This window comes from Ambystoma mexicanum, chromosome 7p (assembly GCF_040938575.1).
Source record: "Ambystoma mexicanum isolate Mex_15411 chromosome 7p, UKY_AmexF1_1, whole genome shotgun sequence".
NCBI classification, from domain to species: Eukaryota; Metazoa; Chordata; class Amphibia; order Caudata; family Ambystomatidae; genus Ambystoma; species Ambystoma mexicanum.
This window is the reverse complement of record NC_090939.1, coordinates 581266354-581293553: the sequence shown is the minus strand read 5'-3', so window position 1 is coordinate 581293553 and position 27200 is coordinate 581266354. Positions and strand designations below refer to the sequence as shown.

General features: G+C 46.6%; 1 protein-coding gene across 1 annotated transcript in view; it reads left to right on the top strand.

Annotated features, from left to right (window-relative positions):
* ATP10A (ATPase phospholipid transporting 10A (putative)) overlaps positions 1-27200 on the top strand; it is a 1364682-nt gene that overhangs the window by 1245067 nt on the left and 92415 nt on the right. The window contains exon 16 of the mRNA XM_069636588.1: positions 668-793. Coding sequence (XP_069492689.1) covers positions 668-793 — 126 coding nt within the window. The remainder of the gene's footprint in view (positions 1-667; positions 794-27200) is intronic.

Genomic DNA, 27200 nt, shown 5'->3' with positions numbered 1-27200 from the left:
ACAATAAATGTGCTTTAATGAAAGATGCTCCTGGGTTGAGTGGCCAATCATGTAATGAAACCCAAACGATGATGCATTGCAAACAAAGAAAGAGAGCTTTGAAATTGGAGCTTTTGCTCTTTCCTTGTCGGCCATTCTGGCAAAGCATAACCAAGGCATCTGGCAGTGTGGCTGCAGAAGAAGGAAAGCATGGGGTCCGTTTTTTTTTTCTCTCCATAACTGTCAAGTGATGCTGGCTGGTGGGCAGGGAGGCGTCAATAGTTCACCATTTTCTCTGACTGCTCTGAATGGGGGCATTGTATTGGTAAATAATACCTATATTCTGAAAACCCTTATTGACTGAGTGCGCCTGTCATGGTGCTAATTGCTTAAAAGCATTTATGCGGAGGCATGTGCTTGAGTACCGCACCAAGAGAGTGTGACTTGTGTGAACTGGAGAACAAAGGGTAGGTATGTTCCAAGTGAATAGGGAATAACCTGTACTTTCCTTGTGCTCATGTGTGTTTGGGTTGTACTGACTGCTCAAACGCAACTAGATAACCTAGTGCTGGTATGAATTCCAGCCCTTGCAGTGAATTTAAGGGGCGTGGTGTTCACTGGAAGTAGTTGTGCACACAGAAAAATGCTGTTCATTAATTTGCCATTGATAATTTCTAATCTTTTCTAGGCTGTAATGGCGAGTGATTTTGCAATCCCGAAGTTCCGATACCTAGAGAAGCTCTTGCTTGTACACGGACACTGGTGTTACTCGAGGCTTGCCAACATGGTGCTGTATTTCTTCTATAAGAATGCGGTAGGTGGTGGATGTTCATTTTTAAGGACTCAGTATTATGTTTCAAACTTTGAAGGGCCCACAGCAAGGTCAAATTATATAGACCTTTCCCAAGAATTGCCTCTCATGAATGCCACTGTGAAACTAATGGTCTGCCAATTTGACACAAAAGTGTTGATTCAAAATGTGTATGTGTTTGCTGGGTTTCACATAATATAAATCTATCTGTAAAGCAATGGAGCACTGACAAGGCTTTCTGGGGCCTGGGACCATGCTATGTCCAACTTTTTCTCCGTAAATACTCCCCTGCTATTGACCTCCACTCCTCTAACTCCTATTCTCGGCTTGTCAAGCACTTCTTCAAACAGAGAACGCGAGGGAGGTTTCTCTCTTTGGCTGGTGCTTCATTCCTCCCTGCTCCTCTCCAACTTGAGCCAGACTTGGAAACATCTCAAAACTCTGCTTTTCTTTTCCACTTTCCCTCTGTTACTTCCCTGCTAACTCATACCACTGTCACTGAGAATGGTGGCCTTGTCCCTCATGAACCACACAGGTTTCACGCCCTATACCTAGTTAACACCAGTACCCCCACTTACCCTTCAGCACTGCCCTTGCGGGCCCACCGTCTGGCAGCTGTGCACCCCACTCTTGGGACTCCTCTGCCCCAGCACTTAGCCAGTGGCCTCAAACTTTGGAATCCTTTAGCACTTCCCTCCCGGGCTCCCATCAGCACTTGCCATCCCTACTCCCCCTTCCAGTCATGCACTTCTGTCACTGCAAATGCATATGTGCATTTATAGTAGCACTGTGTGCATTTGTTTTTGTATAGGTAAGGGAAATGCAGATACAAACATTTCTAGAACATAGTTCAGTGGCAGTTGGTGTGTGTACGTTTAATATGTTGATAGGGTTACATGTGTGACTGAAAGCAAGCAATGAGGCAGTGTTACAAACATCAAAGTAAAAATGGTAGAAGGGCTGTCCTGTGCAATGGTGTGCATGTGCCATCCGGGTCTTTTAATGATGCCTGACCTGGAAAGGGGCCTGCAGAAACCGTTGTTAGTCCTGAAGGTCCATGGATTTATAGTCCTTATTGTATGCTAGAGAAAAGTATTTGTGACCGGAAAATAATTGTCCTTTTTTCTTTTTTTCTAGTATACAATCGTCCATTACTTCTATTGGCATAGTACAAAATGCTAATTGTTGCTCTATAAAGAACTGTTGGAGAAATCTTATTGAGTCTTAACTACTTTATTGAAAAATGTAAAGGAGATGGAATCTATAAGATGAACGATTTTCGTTCTATTTTCTAACTGTGAAAGGACAGGGGTAGATGTTGGGCGTGCTTTAAATCTAGGGTAGGGGGCAGTGTTTCTCATGCTCTTTGATTACAGCCTCTAAAACACTTCAAGCTGCTCCCTCCTGCAGAGTGATGTGTTGCAGGAAATACAGAGTACCGTTGTCTTGGAAAGATATAAATCAACAGCCTCTTTTATTGCTTGCAAGGTACCTGGTGGGATCTTCTGCCCCTCAGGAGTAGCCTTTGTTGTGGCAGTAGTGGTAGAGCATGACAGCCTACTACTTCTTGAGAAAGGAACAGATCCATGGGAGAAACATGGAGATTACAAGTTGCTACCAGTGCACTTGAATTACTGGCCCCTACGACTTGTTGATAGTGATACCGAATGCCAGCCTGACGGGAAACTGTATGCGCATGAAACTGAAAGGCAGGTCTGTTGGAATGAATGGAATACGGGGGATGAATACATCTTCTCCTTTTCCCTTCCGGGTCAACACTTGTCCCTTCAAGTATGTTGGACAGCAATTCTTTGACGTATAGCCTTGTGCCATTCCACAGCCAAGATGGGTTGAGATTGCGAAGCAGCCTGATGGGTGATCCAACTTTTAGTTGAATGCGATGCAGTCGCATTCCCGGGTTGGGGGGGGTGTCGAGTTAGTTGAGGAATTCTGTAGGATAGTTACCGGCTTTGTTGGTATCCACCACTGCATCGATTGAGTTGTACGCATTAACTGTGCCCGGAAGCATATCCTGGATCTGACTATCAATTTCATTGAGAGAATAATTTTTAGTAGCAAGGATGGCTCGTTCACACAGCCACTCTTGAAATAACACTCTGGCACTATTTGTGAGAGAGTAACAGAAATGCCTGTATCACATCTTTATAGAGCAACAATTTGCGAACTTCTGAAATCCTACCTGCCTTCACTTTCGCCTCTCGGGTCCATTTGCCTCGCCTTCCTTACGCCTCTCATATGCCTTCGCCTCCTATATGCCAGCATTTTGCCAAACCAGAAACACTTTTTGACATTAATGTATATATAGATACGAGGGGGCTTTGAAGCTGTATGGGGCGAGCCCTCAAATAATGTGCCACACTATCCCCCTTGATGATAAGAATGTGAATTATGCTGCTAGGGAGTCCGGAGTGAATCACGTGTTTACATGCCGGAGGCCCACCATTAAATCTTTACATACATAATCTTCAATATATCAACCCTTGAAGCATTATCCCAATATAGAGTGCACAGGACAGACCTGAGCTATCAAGTGTGAGCTGGCAACCCTGTGGGGTGTCATCCTCATCTATCAACCAGGGCCTCATGTAAAAGTTAACAAGGAAATCAAACCACACCAGTAGCTGTCATCTCCTCAAAAGTTCATCTTGATTCTGTGCAAAACCTTTGGGTTGCCTGCCACATTTTTTCCATCCCCGACATGTGGAAAGATCCTGCTGTGTCTGTGTTTCTATCAGGGCTGCACTCCCTCCTCTAGTTTCCTCTGGTAGGTGATCAGAGGCCACTAAGTCATGAGATTTCAGAAACTTCCAGGTCTCTTCTGGAGTATCACATGTGTGCCAATGTTGATTCATTTTAATTGAGAGGATGGATGGAAATCTGAGGAAGTGTCTATGGTCTGCAGTCTTTAGCGCCTCAAAAAGCAGATTAAAGTCCCTCCTACGCGTCGATACCTCAGTAGAAAAGTCATTAATAATATGCACCATTGAGCCATCTATTTAGAAAGCACCAGTTGCATGAAGCACTTTCAGGACCGCCAATTTGTGTTGAAAATTGAGCAAGCATGCCATGATGATACAAGATCAGTCCCTAGAGTTGTTTTTTTGGATGGGGTCTGTGTGCTCTTTCTATGGTATATGACCTGGAATCTGCTATTTGAAGTTTGTCCCGACACACATCATGCAGAAAACCTTCAATGTTGGTACCTTCTGTGTTCGCTGGTACACCAACCAGGTGTATGTTGTTCTGCCTAGAACAGTTTTCTCGGTCCTCCACTTGAGCCCCAAATCTTTATACTTCTCTTATCAGGGTATCTACGTCTATTGATACGGTCATGATTGTCTTCCAGCACGCTTTCACGTCTTTCATTATCCGTGGTGCGTTCCGCCTGTGCATGAAGGCGCATATTGATGTCTTTCATTACTTTTGCAACGTTTTGTACTTTTCAATGGGTTTTCTGTGTACGCTGATTAATGGTTTTCATTTCGACTAGTATCAGCTGTAGTTGCACAGAGACATCCATTTTGGCTATATGGCAAGTCAATCTGCCAAGGATTACTAACCTTGGGTTTGAAATAGTGGAATCCACAGTATCAGTATCGCTGGGCACATGGTTCATATCCTCCAAACACTGCACCAGTAAGTTTGGCTGCATCAATGATTAGGACGTAGAAGTACTGATCCCATATGTTCAGTGTTATGTGACCACCTCATAGGTCTGCAGTCTAAAAAATAGGAAGTCTGAACACTGTGTATATTGTTTTAGTATGCCGTTACCAGAGTTGTGATGCAGGATATTGCGGCAGTGGTGATCTTATCCTGATAGGCCTTTCAATACTGTCCTTAAGGTCTGATCTGCTCAATCAAGCAGAGAAGCCAGTTTAGTGTTGTCATTGCTTCTCACATATTGAGTGCCCAGTCTTATCACGTTTGGGGCGAACAGTGCCATTCTGCCAATCTGTTAGCAGTGGTATCGTTGGGGAGTCCTTGAGCTTGCCAGCAAACACTCCAGCCACGTCTCATTTGATTGATGTATCGGTCAGCATAACCTTTGGGCTAACGTTTGGGGCCACTTGGGCTGACCACAGCATGAAGTGTTAAAGACACTGCCTGATATTGCACATACACCGCAGTGAAGCACAGCGAGGCGAGGCTCATTGAAACAAACATCCACTCAGCAGGTGCCCCGCCCCTTGAGCATAATATGAGCATTCGTGTTCATAGCCAATCACAGCGTGGTTGTTTCATGAATCAGTGCAGGGCAGTGAGCAGTTGGTGCGATGCTGCTTGTTGTAATGGCTTGTAATATTTGTAATATAGTCTGTAGTGCGGCTGCAGACTCTGCACGATCGCTAATGTCCTGCCTTCTCTTTTGTTCCCACTACCCTCAACCTCCCTCACCTCAGTGGGCTTCCGTCCAGAAGAGGATTAGACTCCAGCGTGTTCAGAGCAATGTCGAGTGTCCTCCCCAAAGTCTTGCATATCAGAGGCAAGAAATGGTGGATCCCTGCCTTGCCCAATTTCCACAGTGTCGTCGCCTCTGCGGGCCCCCTGCCATCCTGCCATATCAAACCTGCACACTGTACGGAATGAAAACCGGCGACCGTGGGTGTTTGCGCGTCCCCATCCTGTGACGTTTTTAAAGTGTATTTGGCTGCTGATGGCCGAGATACGGGCATGTCCGTTGTGGGTGGGGAAAGGGCGACTTAGTGGGTTGCTGCGCCGCAAGCCCAGCATATCTTGGGTAAGCGAGGTTGTTACGCTATGCCGGTTCACTGCCCACTGCTCTGCTCTATCCTTTATTCTTGCACACTCAAATCATCCCGTTTCTGTAACCCAGGCTGGTTGAAAATGAAGCGGCATAGCTCATCTGAGCAGGAGCTCAGTCACAATGCAGCCATCTTCCTCGGCCTCACTAGCTCCCCCACCCACCTCCTTTCTCTTTATATTTGATATTCTTCTTTCAGGGAGAAATAAGTCAATTTCCAAAGATTGTAAAATGGCACAGTTCTGCAGCATGTGTAGTTTTAGTGCAGAACATTAAACAGCCAATCAGCGTTAGCTTGTACAGGCAAATGTAAAGGATTATGGGAGTCATAGTTTATAACACCCAGCAAGCCAAAGGTTTCAGTCCTCTGTATTCATAATGGTTTCTTGTACATTTCCTGAAAGAGAAGAAAAACAATAGCTCTGATTCTTTCAGAGCACTTTATTGCACTCCCGTTTCTTGTATGGTGTCTGCCAATCTTGCTTCCAGTTTGTTCATTCTACTTCTTTCTTCCAATCCTGGATCTGTAGTAGTCTTTTTACTGTGCCTTTCCTGAACTAGCATTGACTCCAAAGATCCTCCAGAAGTTCAGAGTGGTGCAGCAATACATTGGTTGCTGGTTATTTGATTTTATTCTACATCAAAGCAACCCCCTTCGTCCACAATTCCTTTAACCCTCATCACAATTGCATATCTTATGGAGAAAACCTTTTTTTCGATTGGCGGTCTTCCAGATGACTTCGGTGTAGTATTGGCTGTTGGTTGGCCTCCATACAGCTTTACAATCCAGGTCTCAATGTAAGAAAACGTAGCTATGTGTTGTCCATTGCATGATTGAATGAACTGATCAACCCTCTAACTTGCTCTCTGGAAGATGTGATGTCCTCCTTCAAATTTATGTGAGAGTAGGCAATGCAAATTTGTATATGAAAAACCTAGGTCCCAGCTATGGGAAAATCCAGGCCAGGTTTATCCATCATCACTTTAAAGGAGATCCGAAAGCACCATCCTTTGTCCTCTTTTGACTTTTTCCTCCCACAATTGATTTTGATACATTTGTAATACAGAAATATGACCCAGCAGACTTCACAGCACTTGGGCGCACATCTTACTTAAGAATCCAGATGCCTGAGAATGGGCAGAAAGACATCAAGAAGAGGGAATTCGTGGAACAGATATGTCGTTAAAGCTTTCTGAAAGACTGTCAAGGAGGGAAGGCTCTGAATGCTGAATGGTGAAACACTCCTAGAGGAGGCCACACCACCGATGACCAGCAATCGGCTACATCTGGATTTCAGAATAATTAACCAAGAGTTATTTTGTGGGAGAACGGTCCTAGAACACTAGTGGGTGTTGCTAAATAAGGGGTGAGTCTATGCATAAACTTAAAAACCACAGAAAGGGTTTTAAAATGGGCACTCTGTCTAAATGGTAACCAATGCAGGGCTTGTCCAGGACCAGAAACATCATGAGTATTCAGGAATCAGTAGAGAAGGCATAGGCCCACGTTATGGACCGATTGCAGGTGATCCAGTTGAGAGTCCAGGAACCCTGGATGAAAAGCAATGGAATAGTGAAGCTTATAATTAACTAATTCTCCAACCACCAATGAGAGTTCGGATCTGGGGAGTAAGGTAGGAACCCAGCTAAATTCCTGGAGTCCACAAAAAGGGATTTTAATCCCTTGCCCATCCTGGCACATGAACTTAAGAGCAGCTCCCCAAACAAGTTCTAAATTCTTAATATATATGGGTTAAGTCGAGGAGCAGCCAGGTCAGACCGGCAGAGGAAGGTTAAAGACTTGCTCTTTTAACAACTGTTTAAATCATAGAAGGATGACCATGGCTTTAAAGGGGCTCATCAGCAGGCAATTGTGAACTTCCCAGCACCTTGCATCATTTAAACAGTTTGTGAATGGTTTCTCAATTATCAGCGGCTTTCAAATACACTGGGTGCCATCTGTGTGTGAATGGTAAATCAGTTTGTCACATGACACTATGCCCAGTTGGACTTCAACTTCTCTTCTGAGAAAACTTTTCAAGCAATTTGCCTCCTACACGATTAGTCTTTGTTGTGAAAACACTATTTCCGCTGGCAGTAAATTCTACAAGAAATCTCAGTGAGCACCTTGCTCTTTTCTGTGGCTAAACAACTGTCTTATACCAAAATATGGTGATCTATCAGACCATTCTAAATGTAGTCCCTATCTATGTAATGGGTTTGCCTTAATGAGGAGATATCCCATCTCTTCTTCATACCTGCTCAGCTGAAGAGTCTTCATAACATTGAGTTGCAACAAGGTATTTGTTTTACACCTCATAACGCAGAGTATTTGTCCCCTTGACCACTTTCTTTGTAAGACTTTGTGGTGGTCCTACAGATAGAAGACCATTATTTAAGATGGTGTTTAGCTTCTATACAACACTGTAATTTGTATGCTTATGTTACCAGACTAAGGTGGCCCTTGAGTTCCCCAGGCATGTTCCAATTAGAGATATCTGTAGGGACTCTGATTAGGCTGCCCAAACACCTTCTGAAGGAGATTATACACATAATGCATCTCTGTGATGCAGAAATTGACAAATGCCTCAGAAATGGATTTGCATAGAACTTTGACCATTCAATGCTGCAGTCATCCCTTCTGCATTTTCACTGTTCTGCTGAGGAATCTGCCTCAATGATGGGACCTCGAGAGCCTAGATGATTTAGCAGGATCATGAATGAGCTTCATGAGTACTCTGCAAATACTAATCAGTCTCTATCTCCCTCCTAGTTACAATATACTATCCTACCAGTCTCTGCTACCAAAAAGAGATTTTGCACTGTCATTGGCTACAAATGTACTAACTGGAAAGGGCATGCAGTGGGGGAAGAGCCTACCTGAATTGGACATTGATGTTGACACACTTATGAATGCCCCGTTTTTTTCCTTTTGAACAATGTTCTAATTAGGCCACCGTGTGACAAGATAGCCTACATTTAGGAGTAGGAGCTAGACATAACTCTAGGACAAGAGGATCCCCCTTGAAGGTACTTTATTCCTGCTCGTTGTGGCTGAAGTGATCGTTTGACAAGTGTGACAAAGGGAAGGGAAGCAGGTTGGTTGATCTGAGGGGTAGACAAATGCCTTCTGAAAACTGAACCAGATTTGTTTTCATAAATCAAGTATTTACAAATGCAATGGGTGGGTGGTACTATTCGTTTCATGATTTATTGTGACTGTTTTAATTTAAATAGTCCTGAAAGCTGAAAAGGTCATTTAATTTCCTCGAGTAGTAAGCATAAACAACAAAACCATTATAAAGCAAAAAGCTATGAGAGTCAGAGATAATAATTTGAAAAAATCAAAAAAAAGGCCCATTTTTGTTGCAGCAGTGCATCATAAACCAACTGGTATTAATGCAGGTTTGCTTTGAAATGTACAAAAGGAAAATCCTCAGTTACCAAGTAGAACATTTAAAGTTAATGTGTCCATGCTTTAAAATCATGGCCCGCTTCAAGGAACTCCAGGAGATTGATTAAAGAAAGCCCTTCTCCAGGGCAATATATAAATAGGCCAGGAATAAACAGTGTTACTGTCATGGAAGGTCGCCATCTGGCAGAAGAAAAAATCGTTAACAGAAGAACTCAAAGAACTAAAAAAACATCTTCAAAATGGAGTAAAAAAATGGAGAGAACAATACAACCCACAAGACAAAATAAAATACTGAATACCGCTCAATACTATTATGTCACAAGAATAGAATCAGCTAACAATCCACAGAAAGAACTCTACAAAATCATCATAGATTAAAAAAACTCATCCTGCAAGAATTCCACCATCCGAACACAAGCACTTTGTGACAACATCACCAACCACCTGAGATCAAAAATAGATGCAATCAAGGAGACCATCAACACAGCAAATACAACCACAACTGCTGGACTACAGACACCTGGCGAAACGCAGATTACAGCAAAATGCACCTTCCTAGAACCAATTTCAGAAAATAACTTTGCCACACTGATGAAGGACACCAACCTTTCAAGATCCCCAAGGTACCCCTGACATCTTCAAAGGAATCCTCAACCACAGAACCCCTCCGATACCCTTCCGGAACCTAATGAATAAAGAGGAATGGTACTGTCTGCCTTCAAATCAGCATACATCAAACCACTGATAAAAAAGGAATTAAAGCGCAGAAGACCCGAGCACCTACAGACAGATATACAACCTGCCCTAAGCGGCAAAGATCCTGGAGAACCATGTGCACAAGATAATACTTAAATACGGCCAAACAAACGGAATACTTGACCAGTCACAAATTGGATTCAGACCAACGAGAGGAAAAGAATCAGCACTCCTATCGATATGGGATGACCTGAAAATAAATGCAGACGATTCCCGATCGGCCCTCATACTGCTGGACATATCTGCAATATTTGCCACAATCAGCCACGCAACACTAATAAAAAGATTGATGGAATGTCGCACATAGGAATCTGAACTAAAGTGGCTTACCTCATTCCTAACAAAATGAACCGAAAGAACCTAATTACCACATTAACCTAAAACACAAAAAAATATATCTTGCGGAGTCCCACATGGATCCTACAGGGATCCAGCCTCTCTCCTCTGCTTTTCAACATATAGATGTGCACACTGATGAAAATCATTCGAACCCACAGACTTAATGCCCAAGACTACGCAGACGACACACAACTGATTGTGAAAATAAACAGAACCCAGGTAGAAAATAACTGCCTCAACAATTGCCTCAAAGACATCTACAATTGGATGACAACGAACAACCTTAAACTGAACCTGGTAAAAACTGAAATAATGCTATCACCAGCTCGATTTGACAGAAGAACCCACTACTGGACTGGCTGGCCGGCCGGCATGGGAACACAACCGGAGACTACCGATGTAGTAAATAACCTAGGAATACTAATGGACAACAGACTATCCAAAAAATGCTTCTTCTTCTTAAGACTACTCAGAGGAGTACTACTCCTACCTCTCCTTCTCTCCCAGAACCCTCACAATCATATCCCTGATACCCACAAGAATTGACTACACAAATAGCCTCTACCTAGGAATGCTGTAAAGTCTCACCAAGAAACTCCAAAGGGTGCAAAATACAACAGCTAGGAACCTATTAAGACTAAACAGAAGAAACCACATTACTCCAGCGCTGAAAAACCTACACTGGCCACTAGTAAAAACAATACATCCAATTCAAGACAAGAATAGCCGTTACTGCCCAAGAAGGGACCTAAGATCCAGCAATGACCTACAAATAGAGGCAAAACATTACGAAACAAGGAAATTTGGCAGAACAGCGTTCTCACATCGAATTGCTAACCTCTGGTACACCATGCCCAAAGAAATTAGAACCACAGAAGACCACATCACCTTCAGAAAATGACTAAAAACCTAGTTATTCAACCGACAATGACAACCGCAAAGGGCCCCCAACTGCAATAACATAACAGACAAACAACTAAAGAGGAGGCGAGATGGGCCGACGAACCATAACCAAAAACTGGGGTAGACATCAGCAGGCGGCAGCTAAAGAGCAACATCAGAGGCTCCAACAAACAACAGTCTTACTAACTCACTTCATAACCAACACCACTACACCAGACCTTGGGCTAGCCACACTACACATAAACAAACCAAGAATCAATTCTATGTTCACACCCACAATGTCTCAGATGCTGAAAGCGCACCTAGAGTGAACATCCCCACATATCTTCAATAATGTAAGTACACACCAAGACACCAGATAGACTTTCAGCTTTGGCCACCCGCGACTCTGGACCCCTTATAGACATAGACACTATCTAATCAGTGCACACAAAACACTTAACACCAACACAAACACTAGCACACACCCGAGGCACTGAATCTTGCCCATAAGGTTACAGCGCACGGGGCCTCCTCCACTGACTCCCACATGCAAAACAACACTCTGGTGCCAGTTCCTACTGGTTCTGACCCTATCCACCCATCCTCTCCTCACTAACCTCCCTACCCCCTTTCTTGAAGGGCCATGTGAGCGCCTGGAGACTGCGCCTGGGTGGTGGTAATAGTGCGCGGTATAAATCAACATAATGGACCGTGGCAGCAAAGGCTGTTGGTGACATTGAGGATGATGTTAAGAAAACCACTAGCAGCGTTAGGTTGATGCAGTCAGAAATGTATATTGAAGTCAAGTCCCTTTAAATGCACACTCCAGAGTAAATACAACCCACTATGGAAATGGGCCAAGAGATAGCTTTGCAAGGATAACAAGGTTAACTTGTACAAAATACAAGTGCCAGCAAAGAACTCTGCTGCTCGAGAGTGCTCTGCTCTTACATCATCAAATAAGGGGTTATAACTACAAAAAGTGTCATCGATATACAGGATATTATGATGCTTATGATTGGAGGCACCCTACACATGGGCTTGCTCCATAGGGGATGCCGAGCAGTAATTGGTTGGTTCTCCGCCCTCGATGTGGCTCTACGTGGGTCAGCTGGGCTCATCCTCGCGGTGAAGGTCAGGGCTTGCACAAACCACAATATTTCCTAGCTAAACTAGAAAACTAAGACATCCTATTCATTCACTATGGCAGGCACCTGGGCGACAGGAAAATGGTGCCAGGGAGAGGGGAGGATAAAATAGTCATGCTGAAAAGTACATTCAGGAATCCATTGATACTGCAGTCCCCACACCCAATGTCTCCCCTCTAGGGATTGATCTTTGATTTACCCTTCCCGGTATCTGGAGATGTGTGTTACTGCTAGGGAAAAATACAGTCATGTGGGATTTAGGTCTGTGGTGGGCACGTTTTTGAAGTTAGGACCTGGGGGTCAGGTGCTTATCAGAGAACCGAGGGAGTGGAGGTCAGGTTAGTGATGTGCGGCCAGCAGTGGACTGGCTGGGTGGGGGTTAGAGGCTTGATGGCAGTTTAGTGGAGATTAACGGACACATTGTGGGACTGGTAATGTCTCAAGCCTCTGTGTCATGCACATTCCTAAATAAGATACTGAATATTCGCAACACTGCAGGGACAAGAGGAAAATGGACTTCTATGGGAACACGGTTCAAGCGGAGCCATCATTCTGTGTAGCAATTGGGCTCTGTGAACGGGGAACGCGAGCAGTATGGGTCTGTGGCCTGTATCGTCTGGGGCTTATTACAGAATGGCATCGCAGAGAGTGGGCATTTCTACTGCTAAGCATCCACTTCTATGCGTTACAAGGTTTTTATATGGTAGCAGGTGGTGCAGACTGTTCCCCCTTGTAAGTTATATTGCTTCATATGGGGTTTGCCTTATTTGGAAGCACCTGGGGGGGGGGGGGGTGGAATGGGCTCCTTTCCATCCCAACACTAGTGAGTAAATTAAGTTTCCACGCAACGTTGGGGATTAAATGGCTGTGAGAAGAAGTAAAAGGGGTGCCACCTGGAACACAGAAGAAGACGGCTAGGCTCGTGTTAGGGAGAAATGGGTCCGAGGTTGAAACATCGTAGCGCGGGCAGGCTAGGCTTCGCCTCGTTGGACAGTGGCTGCATCGGCAGCGCTGGGCAGTAGAATCCCGGTGAGGTGTTGAATGATGAGATTTAAGGCAGCAGGCCTTACCTTGGCTGCCGTCACCAGTGCAGGGAGATAAGTAGCGGAGGACAGATTTGTAGCAGCAGTGATGTGGACACTTTATGCAACGGGAAGCATTGTGGACAGAAAGGTGATGGAGAAAGGAGGCCACGGCAAGCGGGCACGGTATTAAAGTGCCTTCCACTAACAGACAAGGGCCGACAGGGGGAAGAGACCCTTGGCCTTGTAAGTGGGCCTTATGAGGGGGCCGGTGTCGCCTGCCTGCTCCCTGTGGTAGACCAGTGGAAACGGAAATGCGTGGCCAATAGTTAGCAGGCGGAGGTGGGCATAAAGTCAGTAAGAAAGTGGCTGCGGAATGGCCCTGTGATGCTAGGAAACTTCAGCCAGCAGGGCTTACCTGGCCGCAGGATCCCCAGATAGCGCAGCACACAGATGGATGCCTGCATCCATTTCGGAGGTGATGTTCTTATTGCACGGCCAGACATGGGAAGAGCATCATAGAATGCACGGCAGGTACAGCAGCCACAAATATTCTTCTCTTTTTGATTGAATAGAACACTGGTCATTGAGCACACCACATGCTTTTTATATTAGTTTTAACCATCACAATCTGGAACCACACGTTGTCGTTCGCATCTACACCCAACCTATTTCCTTCCCTCATGGCTGATTGTTCACCAGGTTACTCCAGTGAACCAATTCATGCATTCAAGATCATGTACTCTCCACGCTCCTAGTCTGCAATTCAGGGCCTGCTGTTTAAAATGAACACCAGCGGAGCCGCTTCAGGTGGAAGATGAGAGCTTTTAGACTTTAAGGGCCAGATTACAGAACTGTTGCACCGGCGCAAGTCCAAAGTTTGCACGGTATTAGCACTAGGGCAAAGTTTGCCCTATTTTTAAAAACACTGGGACACATTAAAAAAAAATTCACCTCGCGTGCAGTTCGCAATATTAAAAGCCCCAGGGCTAAAATTGCTCTAGTGCTAAAAAGATATATTTTTGATGCTTTTTTGCATCAGAGCAAAGTTTGCCCTAGTGCTAATAATGTGCAAACTTTGCACTCGCACCGGTTCAAAGTTTCTGTGATCTGGCCCTACATGTTCTCCTTTTTCCCATGCTAATAATTAGGGACAGAATCCAGCTATGGTACTAAACGTTACTTGGGCCGTGTTTTCTCGGGTTGTGCAACGCCCTGCTCTTACCTTTGTTCTTCCAGCTCTCAGTAATAAGTGTTGTCAAGGCTTCCTGGGTGGACCAGTGAAACCTCTAGGTGGGTTGCTTAACCCCCGCTCCCCTAAGTAGTATCTTGAATGCCGTTTGGCTCATCCTTCAACAAAATAACTGCTTCCACTTTTGAGAGCCGTTTCAAAATTGTCAAAAGTAATTCAATTAAAGTTAGAGATTTCTGAACAAAACGTTTTAAAGAGACTCTGTTAGTAGCTGGCTCATTGGTGGTAGTGCTCAGTAAATGCCCCTTTAAATTGTCAAAGATCTGCTCTTTTCGTGCAGATATTGATCTAGTAGCCTTTTTATTCTGTAGAGTAACTTCAGCATTTGGTTTAGCGTCCTATTTATATGTACATCATTTGTTTGATTTCTTTGCCTGCGTGTTCTTGGCGGTCAACACACATATCAGACCTCTCTGTTCAGTGTCAGGAGCCACTAGAATAGCATTGCCATCCACACAAAAACTGGAAACTAGTTCCATGGGTTGTGAGAGCAGCGTTTCCTCATGGAGTGATTGCTCTGTTCAGTGTAATTTTAGTTTCTAAATCACGGGCTGCTTTGCATAAACCGGCATGAATATGTGGAAATGGTTAATGGTTGTTATTTTATAGACAGTTAGTCTGTTCCATGTACCAAAGCCTCCGTTTTTATCCCGTTCTAACAGAAAAATAATTTGCTTCACTAAAAATGCTCAACTTAATCCAATGCCAATTAGATAACCTCTAATACTACAGACATTCCGTGCTATATCCAGCGCTTCACAATAAGCAGGTGACATGTAAACATACAAAGTAAGGCACGATAAAGAGGTACAGATAGACATACACATTAAACATCACTGTCGCGACACTCCCAGCTCCCTGATCATAATCAACACTGCTTTGTGAATGAATGGCTTAAATCTGGCCATGATGCTCAGACGAGGTCCAGGGGACTACAGGGCTAACACAGCCTCCCAGTCGCTGCCTCCTCTCTAGTAAATGAAGCATGAAAATATTGTCATTAACGTGGTGTACAAAGGCATACAAAGATAAAAGATGGCTTTTAAATCTCATAGTCCACAGGTGCAAAATAAAATGTGCAAAATGCAAATATATGCACGTAAATGCCCTTAGACGTTATCTTATACCAGCTATTGCAGCATTGCCATGATAAAAGCCCTCATTAAGGATCGCACCCACAGAGGAAGCCTTTCTGAGCACCTTCTCTGTAGATAGATAATAAGGGTCAGCAAAAGTCAGAGCACCGAAAAGTGCAAAATATATATAGCAGATCCCAGATTCCTAGACAGCTGTGCATCCTCTGCAGTTTTAATGTCCTGTCCCCATAAAACAGAACCGATCAATCAGGGGTAAAGGGGCATAGCAAATGCCAACAATGAACACAGGCTTAAGCAAATGGCTGGATCCAAGCATCAGTGCTACCTGTCACCTAGCAATAAGTATTTCATGCAAGCAGCTCTTATTCTAGCTCTCAAAAAATCAGTATGCTCTAGGGTGACCAGATTTTCAAAATAAAAACCCAGGACAGGACAGGCCACCGACATAGAAGTAGGACTACAATTTCGCGGGTCACTGACACAAAAGTAGGACTACATATCGTAGCACTGATAAAGACAAAAAAGGGACTACAAACATAGCACTTATGACAGTGAAGTTTGGGGGCAGCCACAGCAGATCAAATGCTGGATTAATGTACACATACCTGTGAAGCCACTATGTGGCACGGTTTTCTGTTTTTAGAGTGAATTCTTGGGGATCCACCTGTACAGGTAGAGCACTGCAGTGGACTGGGGTTATTGTCAACCCAACAATATTTCGCTGTGAGATTAAAGCAAGCATTTTCACAATTGTACACACTTTATGAAGACTGCTGGCCCCCTTGCATCATAGAATGGCACAAAAGTAATGCACCCCACATGCGTATGGCAAACTTTATTGTGGAATTATTTCACCCGAAAAGGTTTTTGGTGATGAAAAGAACTATGCCTTTATTGCAAAGAATGAAAACAGTGAAGATTGAAAACAGTGAAGATAAAAAGCAAGAGAATTGCTGTACACGTTTTATTACTATTATGAGTACTTTGCTGATGAATGTATTCTTTGTAGCACCGATTTGTCTTTCTGTAGCCTGCTATGGAACTCAGAGCAGCTCAGGCTGAAATTAACCCTAGTAACCAATATGGATTTCAAAGTCTCAATGTCCATTCGGTTTCGTTCATCGGTCCATGTATTGTTCATAATTGAAAAGATTCTTTCCACTGGCGCATTTGTGCCGGGCAAGCACAAGACAAACTGGACCATCATGCTCATGTTTTTCATTGTTATGTTCTGCTGTGAAAAATAGGTGAAAACCTCCACCCACCGTTCATCTGCAGACTTTTTTTGCTCGTTCCACTGGGCCAGCCTGCAAGCTGTGTAATTACGCACACAGCTCAGCTCATCAAAAAGCTCTGTGTCATCGAGTTTGAGCCTTCCTGATGTAGACTGCACAAATTGTAGGGAGCCCTCTACATCTCCCCAAACAGGGACACTGTTTAGGAGGACCCAGGAAAAAACGTTCAGTTCTGTGAAGTGAGCGCCCCATTCTTCTAGGTACTTTACACAGCAGTCATAAAAAGAGTACACATATTCGTTGAATTGGGTTTCATTTAGTTGCCCTTGTTCACGGGGGTCATTTAGGAGGCCTTTTACTTTGTTACTCAGAAAACATGCATCACGCCGCCCTATCATTTTCTCCTTCAGCCTCATCAACCTTTGGCCAACATCAATAGCATTTGAGTTTTGCTTTTCAAGAACCTTAATCGTATCATTAAACAGGACTAGCTGGTTCTGCAGGAAACAGAGCCACGCCTCACCAATAGGGTTCTGCAAAAACTTGGTAATGGCTGTAGGGGTTTTTTCCTGTGAGGAAAAAGTATGACTTCAGGGCTGGGTACAGTTGGAGCACCCTGTCAAGAGCTGGCAATAGGGACAGCCAGCGTGTGTTACTGGTGCCAAGAAGGCTCTGGTAGTCTATCTCCACAAATTCACAAAATTCCTTTAACTGTTCTGTTCTAACAGTATAGATGTGGAAGTATTTATACACTTTCAATATGAAGGATTCTATATCCAAGGGGAGCCCATCAGCAGCAGTTTGCACTGCATTATGCACAATGTGTGCTGCACACCCCACACCAATTAGTTTATTTTCAGGGATTGCCTCCTTCAACTTACAAAAAACATTGTTTTTCCCTGCTCTTGCTTTCCCACCAAAGTTTGTGTTTGTGTTATCCGCACAAAAGGCTATTACCTTTTCCCTTAGATTGTTTTTCTCCAGGGCTTGAAGCAGTTCCCCAAATAATATTAATGAGGTTTCCCCAGGGACCGAGGTGAACTCCAAAATCTTAACTTTCACCCCTCAAGGTCCTGGAAATATCTGATTACAATTGGGATGAGCTTCACCTCTTTCCTGTTCGAAGCACCAACCGAAACTGATAGACAGGTAACATTACTCAAATCACGCTGGAGATCCTCCATAGCTAAAGGCGCCAGCACTTTGGATACTAATGCTTCTGCTTTTGTACGGGCACAGGTAAATTTCTCATCATACAATTTCCTTATCAATGAGGATGTGCAATCCATTGATCTAAAGCTGTGGTTGTGCTTTGCAAGGTGATAGGCAAAAGTGCCCTCAGCAGCAGCCCTACTGAGGTCTGTGTCCCCAGGAACAGCCTTCCCAAAATACTGTGTGATATTGCTGCTGCTGGCTGCAGATAACCAAAATTTGTGCTTTTTGGTTTGCACGTGCTCCTTAATATCTCCTTTTCCACCATGGGCAATAGAAAAAGAGCATCTGCAGTGCTTGCAATACACTTCACTGTCACTCCTTGCAACCTTACTCAGGAAAGGGAATGACGTTTGCATCTCCTCAGTGGCGGTACATCTCCTCTTGGGCATCTTTGGTAGCTACCTAGCTAGTGTTTCTAGATAAAGCTTGAAGAAAAAAGTAATGTCAGTCATCGTGATATGGTGAACTACGTCTCACGCAACAACAACAAAAATATCTTGATGACTGAACTACGGTTGTAGTAGTATACCTGGAAAGTCAATAAATCCTCAAATGTGTTTGTGACTTATACAGGTGCAACAAAGGGCACAGCATTGGCATTTGCCAAAAAAACAAAATGAGAGTAGGGTGGTGCCTGAATTGCAGGAGGGAACTGGGCAAGCATTTACAGGCAAGCATAAAGCCTACACAGGCTCTCTTCATAAACAAAAAATGTTGAGGACAGAAGGCAGGGGGTTTGTTCTGTCCCAGAGGCAGGAGCGGCTGAGTTTAGAAATAAAAGCCACGCCACCATTGAAAACATGTCCTTGCTGGCTGCACAATGCCCTCTGCCCCCCATATAAGAACACTCAGGTTGTAGTTGCCTCCTAACACCAGTAAAATGTTACATGTCAAGGAAAGCTTGCCTTGTGGGTTGCACAAATGCAACCCATGTAAGAACATTAATCATGTTGCCTTTGACACCTGTAAACAAATGTCATATGCCCCCCTCTGAGAACACACATGTTGGCTTTACTCTTAATGCGAGCACAACATTCCATGCCATAGTACAACCCAGCCAGCCCCATTGTAGTGCCCTCCATGTAATAACACTCAGCACATTGGCTTGCATAACAATTACATCACAGGTGTGCAAGTAACAGCGCTGCAATGGCCAAGGCCTGTCTGCGCGCTGTACAAATGTAAAAATTAATCATACAAATAAATAAGTAGGGTTGGCAAGTATTCTTAAAGAACATGTACAGAGGAACTGCTCCGCTACCAGATGGATGCAAAATGAGTAACCTGCAAGTCACATTTCATTTCCTTACCTGTTTGATATTGCAGGACGATGTGGGTGTGCTGCAGCAGGGATGAGGGTCACAAACGAGCTGGATGCAAGAGGATCGACTGATGTCAAGCTGGTGGCGTGAAGGGATGCGCTGCAGGCTGGAGCAGGAAGCAGGTCCACGAGAATAATGCTCTTCGAACGCTCAGGCGATGCAATCCAGACAGCAGCAGCAGTCACGAAGGAAAAGAAAACGAATGCTGCTAGAAACTCCAAGCCCCACTCACGGAAGAAGATGGAAGAATGATGTTGCGACAGCCACGGAAGAAAAAGAATGAACCGTTCGTGCCCGTGGTCGAGGCTTTTATGTGTTGCCAGCCAGGGGTCCCATAACTTCCCCCAAACACGTCGCAAGTCGCGCTTCCTGCAACGTCACAAGCTGACGTTGCAGGAAGTCTCCAGGTCCTGGAGGGCGTCTATAGGCTGTGTGGCTGTGTTTCCGGCTTGGGCGGGGGCTTGGGCGCAGAGAAAGTGAAAGTATGAGCCTGCGCACTGCAGCGCAGGCTCATACTGCAGCGTCGGAGCGGTGTCGTCCGAAAATCGGGACACCAGACACCCGCGCAGCAAAACCCCGGACGGGGTTTGGAAAAAAAAAAAAACCCGGGACAGGGGGTGATTTCCCCAGACCTGTCCTGGGAAAACCGGGACGTCTGGTCACCCTAGTATGCTCCAGGCCTCCGTGGTGTGAGAAACCTGAAGGTGTCTCACTTACGAGTCCCCGGGGATGTGTCATCCAGGTGGCCAGGACATGGCCATCGCTATTGGATCCAGTTCCTTGCGGTGGACCAGTGCAGGACGATCACCTGGATGGAGGGTCCTGAGGGAGTGGAAGTGAGACAATGATGGGTAAGATACTGTATCCCCTTCCCTATAACCCCTTTTCCTCATTCTACCCTGTAGGATATTCAAAGGTTCTACCAGCCCTTCCCACCCCTTTTACCGACACAAACACTTTCTTACACAGTGGAAGAAAACAGGCTAACACCAGACCCATTTACCTGACATGTCCCAACACAAGGGTCAGGCAGAGTCAGACAATTGACAATAACTACACACATCTGACGGCCTTTCCCTTCCCCACAGGGATAAAAGGCGGAGCACGAGAGCACATTTTGAGCAAGGCCGATCGCACGAGGAAACAGCCATTCCAAACCGACAGTTCAAATGGAGTAGAAAGGCGGCAAGACCTGGAGGGATGACGAGGAGGGAGTTGCCCTTGCTCTTTTCAACTCAGACCCACAAAGCCTCCGAAAGGGAAATCGTAAGACTGGGAAGTCCAGCTGGCATGTGGTGTCAAGGTGTCAACAGCACACAGGACCCTTTCCCGCTGATAGCCAAAGCGTGAAGAAGAGCTTGCCACTGTGGTGCCGTCCTTGACTCCCAAGACAAGACGTTCCAAGAATTCAGCACAGCCGATGAGTTGGAGAAGACTGATAGTAAACCGAAGTGTGCTGGGCCCAAGGTAGCAGGCAACAACATTGTTGAACAAAGAGCTTGTGTAAATTCAACTTTAAAGAAACCATAGAAAAAGGTCCAGAAGCAGAGTGGTCCAGCGCTGTGGGGGTGCTCATTCGAAGGACTCTGACTGGAGCCTTTTTTTGTGGTTATTTTATTTTTTAAACTATGAGGACCAAGAGCCCTTAGGAGAGGCCTGTGTGAAGTGTCGAAGTGGTCCTACGAGGGTTGAGCCATAACCCTTGTGCACGCTAAAGTCTTTGACATATTGAGGAAAACAGGAATGAACTGTGAAATTGGCAAATGTGAACCTGACTGAGGGATGCTTACAAATCAAGGTACCCAGTGACACACCCGAGAACCTTGCAATAATAGAACTGTGTGAAGCCTAACTTGGGGCTTTAAGGACAGCCTGACTGGGAGCTGAGATCCCAAACTTAGGTCAGGGGAAGAACCTAAGTGGTCTTATGAACTGTGGCAGGTGTGAACCCGACGGAGGGATGCCAGGAGAAAGCTAAACCCCTGCTTTCTGATGAGATTGTGAACTTTGAATATGGGTAAATGTGAACCCGACTGAGGGATGCCTGCAAAGACATTGAGACTTTTTGAATGTTACGTTCTGAGAGAAAGGCCGTAGTGAACCCGACTGCGGGAGGCTAACTTTGCAAGAAGGATCAGAGCCCGGCTGAGGGGGATCCTAAGGGCAAACAGCAATTGCCCAACCTGAAAGTTTTGACAGGAACATTTGTTTAATTGTTTATGGTCCAGCAGGCCTTTTAAGGCAAAAGACTTTATTGTAAATAGACTCACCCCAGAAGATCCTGGCATTGTTGAAATGAACTGTGACCTCGTGCTGAGGAGGCCCAGGAATGTGCTGTGCTCAAATGTCCTGCCTTGTCCTGTACTAAAAATGTGGGGAAGGGAGACCCCAGCCATACCATCCTGACTTATCAAATGGTGAACTTCTTTTCTTTTGAACATTATCCCACTCTACTTTGTAGCTTAGTTATAAGGATTGGCAGTGTTTTTTTATTTTTTTAGTATAGGCCTTTTTATTTGCAAGACACCACTAGGACTGCGTTATTATTTTATGGTTGTACTTGCTCCCATCTTAGGTTTAGGTTTAGATTAGCCATTTCGAGGGGATTGGGTCCTCCGACGTATTCCATATCTATGACAGGTAATCACCACAGCTGTGCTGCTTCGGAAAATGTTCTTCGTCAATACGCTGTCCTCGAGGGCCTCCATCGAGCCAACGTCACCGGATGTTATAAGTAGGACGCACGACGCCTGTAGCCTCAGTTCCATTTTTTCCACGAACGTGTTCGCTTCGGAGATCTGGGCGCGCCTCGTTTCCTCTGAGTTGTTCTATCGGTTCTTCGAACCAGTTTGTTTGTGAAGATTTCCATGATGTCTTCATCGTCTTCTACCCCACGGCCGGGTTTCAAGAAAGAAGTGTTGGGGCTGCGGTTCCAAGATGTTGCTGACAGACCCGCACAACGCCTGCCTCTGGTGCCTCGGTGAGGACCACTCCACGGACGATTGTGACGATTGCCAGGCGTTAACTTCGAAGGCCTTGCGGGAGCATAAGAAGAAGCTTTCTGTCGTTAAGGTGTCCAAGCCCCGGAAGTCAAAATCCACTGGGCTTTCGACTGACGATTCGAGGGCGACTCTCCGCATCGTCGGTGTAAGTCCAGGGGGGGTCTCAGTCCCGGAGCGGGTCCCGCCATTCCTCTGCCTCTTCGAGGCACTCACGGAAGCGCCGTCATCGGTCGCCTTCCCCGTCCGAGGACTCCGCCCGTCGTCGGGTTGCTTGTCCCACCAAGCATTCCACTCCTGCGGAATGGGATTTATTCCGTATGGAGATGATGGCGATTTTTCAATCGCAGGGCTCAGTTCCGTCCGCGCCGTCGAAAGACCTAGCAGGGAACGTGCTAGAGACACTGTTCGCACGCCTTCGGGCTCCAGCGGTCATCGCGATCACCGGGAACCTTCGAGGTGCCGGTCGGACAAGGTGGATTGCTCCAGCCATGCCCGCTCCAGGTCCCGGTCCTAGACGCCATCGAGACCATCGGAGCCTGTGAGGTCTTCGAGGAAGATGTCGATGCCTTTGGCGCCGAGACCATCGAAGGACTCTCTCGAGGCTCCGCCTCTGAGGAAGCACCAACGCCATCGGTGCCAAGGCTGTCCAAGGACACGCTCGGGGCTCCGCCCTCGAGGCCTGTGTCGAAGCCATCGGCGCCACGCTCGACGTCGACGCCGATTCCATTGACGCCCTCAACACCTTTCGAGGAGGATTTTTTGGAGGTTCCCCCGAAGACCGGTGGAAACCCAGAGGAAGGCTCTGGCCAAGTCCAAACACGTGCCCTCATCCAGGGATTTATTCCAGCCTCTTGACTACATTTTTGAGGTGGATGAAGGGTCTGATGATGGTATGGTTCCTGAGGCGGTTCCTGATTATCTATTATCTGGTCATAGCCAGTTAGAAGACCTGTGTCAGTAGTTGCACGACTCCAGTGGTCTGGACACCTCCCCGGAGGTTGAGTTTGGCAGTCCTGAGCCGGGTAGGCATGCTGAATCCTCGTACCGGCGTCTCATGTCGCGGGTCAGGGAATACTTGGGGTGGTCTGCACCACCAGGAGATTTTCTGCAAGATGACCTGACAAGACATCGTGGACCAAGGTCCACCAACTGACCCGGTACTGCCATTCCATATGGCCTTGCAAAGAAGGGTGGCTGCGGCTTGGACTGCTCCGGAGATTCTCCCGGCAGTGGGCAAGTCTTTGCCGAAAAAATACCATCCTGCCAGTAGCGACCCCAGCCACTTGACTACGCACCCCACTCCGGATAGTTTGGTGGTGTAGGCGGCTACGGCCCCGGCAAAACAGGCGTCGTACCCTACCATCCCTCCTGATGGGGACGATAAAAGTTTTGATGGCTGGGCGAAGAAAGTGTTTTCTTCAGGGGGTATGGCTTTACAGGCAGCCAACTCTGTGCGTGCCTTAGCACGTTTCACTCATACTCTGTGGAATTGTCTCTTTGGCAGCTGAACATATTCCCAAAGGGGAGGAATGGGATGGCTTTCTTGCTCATGTTCAGGATGGCAAGAATGCCATGTGTGAATCCGTTCAGTCGGGTCTGGACGTGGCAAATTGTGTCAGCCGGTCCATGGCGGCGAGCACTGTAATGCGCAGATTTGCGTGGTTGCGGAAGTCGGGTTTGCTCCTGATGTGCAAGCCCCGCTTACTCAACATGCCCTTTGATGGTGAACATCTTTTTGGCAGCAAGGCTGACGAGAGCCTTGAGTAGTTGATGACCTCCAAAGCTGCAGCGAAATCGTTGAGCGCTACAGTTCGCCAACCTCTGCCTTTTCGTCCTAGGGGACAGCAATGGAGGGGAGGTTCCTTTTGGTAGATTGAGAGGGGCTGCAAGTCAAAGGGGCCACCGTAGGAGTGCCAGAGGTGGTGGAAAACAAGGTACTTGAGGTGCCAGAGCCTCTCGGGCAGTTGCCTCTTTACACTCAGGCACTGCCGCAGCCGCTTCAGCTCAGTCATGAGGCCATGTCCCATGGTTTGCCGGTTGGGGGAAGGCTGGCGCAGCATCTTGTAGAATGGTATGCCATTACTTCAGATGTGTGGGTTCTGGAGATCAGAGCCCACGGCTACTGTCTTCCTTTCCGGCAGAGGCCTCGCGACAATCCACCAGGGAATCTCTCTTTGAAGAGTCCGGATCCGCTCCTTGCGCAGGAAATCAAATCCCTGCTGGAGAAAGGCGCCATAGAACTGGTGCCTGTAGCGGAGAGGAACAAGGGATGGAATTCCCCTTATTTTTTGATTTCGAAGAAAGACGGGGGATTGAGACCCATCATGGACTTGTGTGGTTTGAACAAGCTCCTCAGGAAGGACAAGTTCAAAATGGTTACTCTCTCTCAAGTCCTCCAGGCCCTTCAACTTCAGGACTGGTTGGTGTCTCTCTACCTCAAGGACGCTTACTTTCATGTGCCGATCCATCCCAAGCACAAGAAGTACCTGAGGTTCGCAGTTGGCGACTGGCACTTTCAGTTTCGGGTCCTGCCGTTCGGATTGACCTCCACCCCGAGGGTTTTCACCAAGCTCATGGTGGTGGTGGCAGCTTATCTCAGGAAAGGGGGGATTCACGTCTACCCCTACCTGGACGATTGGTTGATGAGGCGCGCTCTCCCGAGCAAGTCCTGGATCATCTGTCCGTCACCTGCCACTCCCTTCACAAGCTTGGCTTCTCGCTCAACTTAAAGAAGTCCCACTTGACGCCAACTCAGCAGCTCCAGTACATCGGAGCAGTGCTCGACACGTCCCTGGGGCAGTGTTTCCCTCCCCAGGCGAGGGCTTATCACATTCTGCAGATGGTGCACAAGTTTCAACATGCCCAGAGTCTCCCGGCGTTAGAGTTCCTGAGTTTGCTCGGCCTCATGGCATCCTTCATTCTTCTGGTGCCAGAGGCCAGGTTTCGGATGAGGTCTTTGCAATGGGCTCTCAAGATGCAGTGGTCACATTCTTCCGGCAGGATGTCTGACCCCGTTCAGGTGCCGCCCTCGGTCGCCCAGGACCTTCTGTGGTGGGCCGTCTAAGGCATTCTGATGAAGGGGGCTCCATTTTGGCTACCCTGGCCGGAGGTGGCAATCGTGACGGATGCATCCCTCACGGGATGGGGAGCTCATGCCAACGAGTTGACAGTGGTAGTTGGTTTCCGTCGGAGTCCAGACTCCATATCAATCTGTTGGAGCTGAGGGGCGTCAGGCGCACCCTGAAGGCTTTTCTGCCGACTGTGTGAGGGAAGAATGTCCCGATTCTGACGGACAAGACAGTGGCCATGCACTATCAACAAAAGGGGCGGGGGGTGCGGTCACTTCCTCTGTGCAGGGAGGTGATGCAGCTCTGGTTCTGGGCCATCCAGCAGGAAATTTCGATCTCGGCAGTTCATCTGGCCGGAGACAAAAACGAGACGGCGGACGCTCTGAGCAGGGAGTGGGAGCTGGCTCAGGAGATTCTCCTGGAGATCTTCGCCCTTTGGGGGTCCCCACAAGTGGATCTCTTTGCCTCCAGTGTCAACCGGAAGTGCGAAAAGTTCTGCTCACGGGAATTTCCTCCAAGAGGAGCCTTAGGGGATGCGTTTGTGGTGGAGTGGTCCTTCCCACTGCTGTATGCGTTTCCTCCAGTCCCCGTTATCCCACAAGAGCTGCGGCGGTCCGGTTCCCAGATGATCCTCATTGCTCCGACATGGGCCCGGAGAACGTGGTACCCGGACCTTCTCGACTTGTCCACCTGCCCTCCACGCCGTCTTCCCTACCGAGACGATCTGCTCTCACGGGAGGGGGGTCTGGTCCTCCATCCAGAGGTCAGATCCCTCAACCTTCACGCTTGGCTTCTGAAAGGTTGAGGTATAAGGATTGGGACCTCCCTGAAGACGTGATGGAGGTATTGCTTTCGGCCAGACGGCCTGCAACAAAGTCCCTGTACCATTGCCGTTGGAGAAAGTTCTGCGACTGGTGCAGGGTTAAGAATGGATCCTTTTTCATGTGACATTCCTATGGTTCTGTCTTTTTTGCTTTCGTTAGCCCACAAGGGCCTGCAAGTGGGTACCATTAAAGGTTACCTGGCGGCGCTGTCCATATTTAAGCGCTCGTCTGGGGAGTGTTTTTATTTCAAAATTCCTTTAATTTCTCAGTTTCTGAAAGGGCTCACTGTGTTTCCAGCGTCACCTTTCCAGGTGCCCGGTTGGGATTTGAACCTTGTTCTAAAATTCCTAATGGGTGCTCCGTTTGAGCCTTTACATTCTTGTCCTTTGAGACTGTTAACCCTTAAAACTGTATTTTTAGTTGCGGCTACTTCTGCTCGCAGAGTGAGTGAGTTGCAGGCACTTTCTGTTAAGCCACCCTTCACAGTGTTTCATAAGGACAGGGTTGTCCTTAGGGTTCGTCCTTCCTTTCTTCCGAAAGTGGTGTTGGAATTTCATTTAAGCCAGAAGGTCATTCTTCTGGCATTTTATCCTCCTCCGCATCCTGGTAAGGAAGAGGAGAGGCACCATAGGTTGGATCCTAGGAGAGTTTTAAGTTTCTACATTTCACGCATGTCCCGGTCAGAGTGGACGATCAGCTCTTTATAGGTTACGATGGAAGGCGGTTGGGACAAGCTGTTACAAAGCAGACTTTGTCTAGATGGATTATCTTGGCAATTTCTGAATGTTACCGCTTGGCAGGTAAGGACCCTCCGGTAGGTTTATGGGCCCATTCTACTAGGGGTATGGCTGCCTCTGCTGCCCTGCAGAGGGGTGTTCCTATTCGTAACATCTGTGAAACAGCCACATGGGCTTCGGTCCATACTTTTGCAAGACACTACTCCCTAGATTCTATCCATGGGCAGGATCTGGCCTTTGGCAAGGCGGTCTTTTACTCTGCAATTTAATTGGGCATTCTAAATTTCTATATTCTAAATTCTTTTCC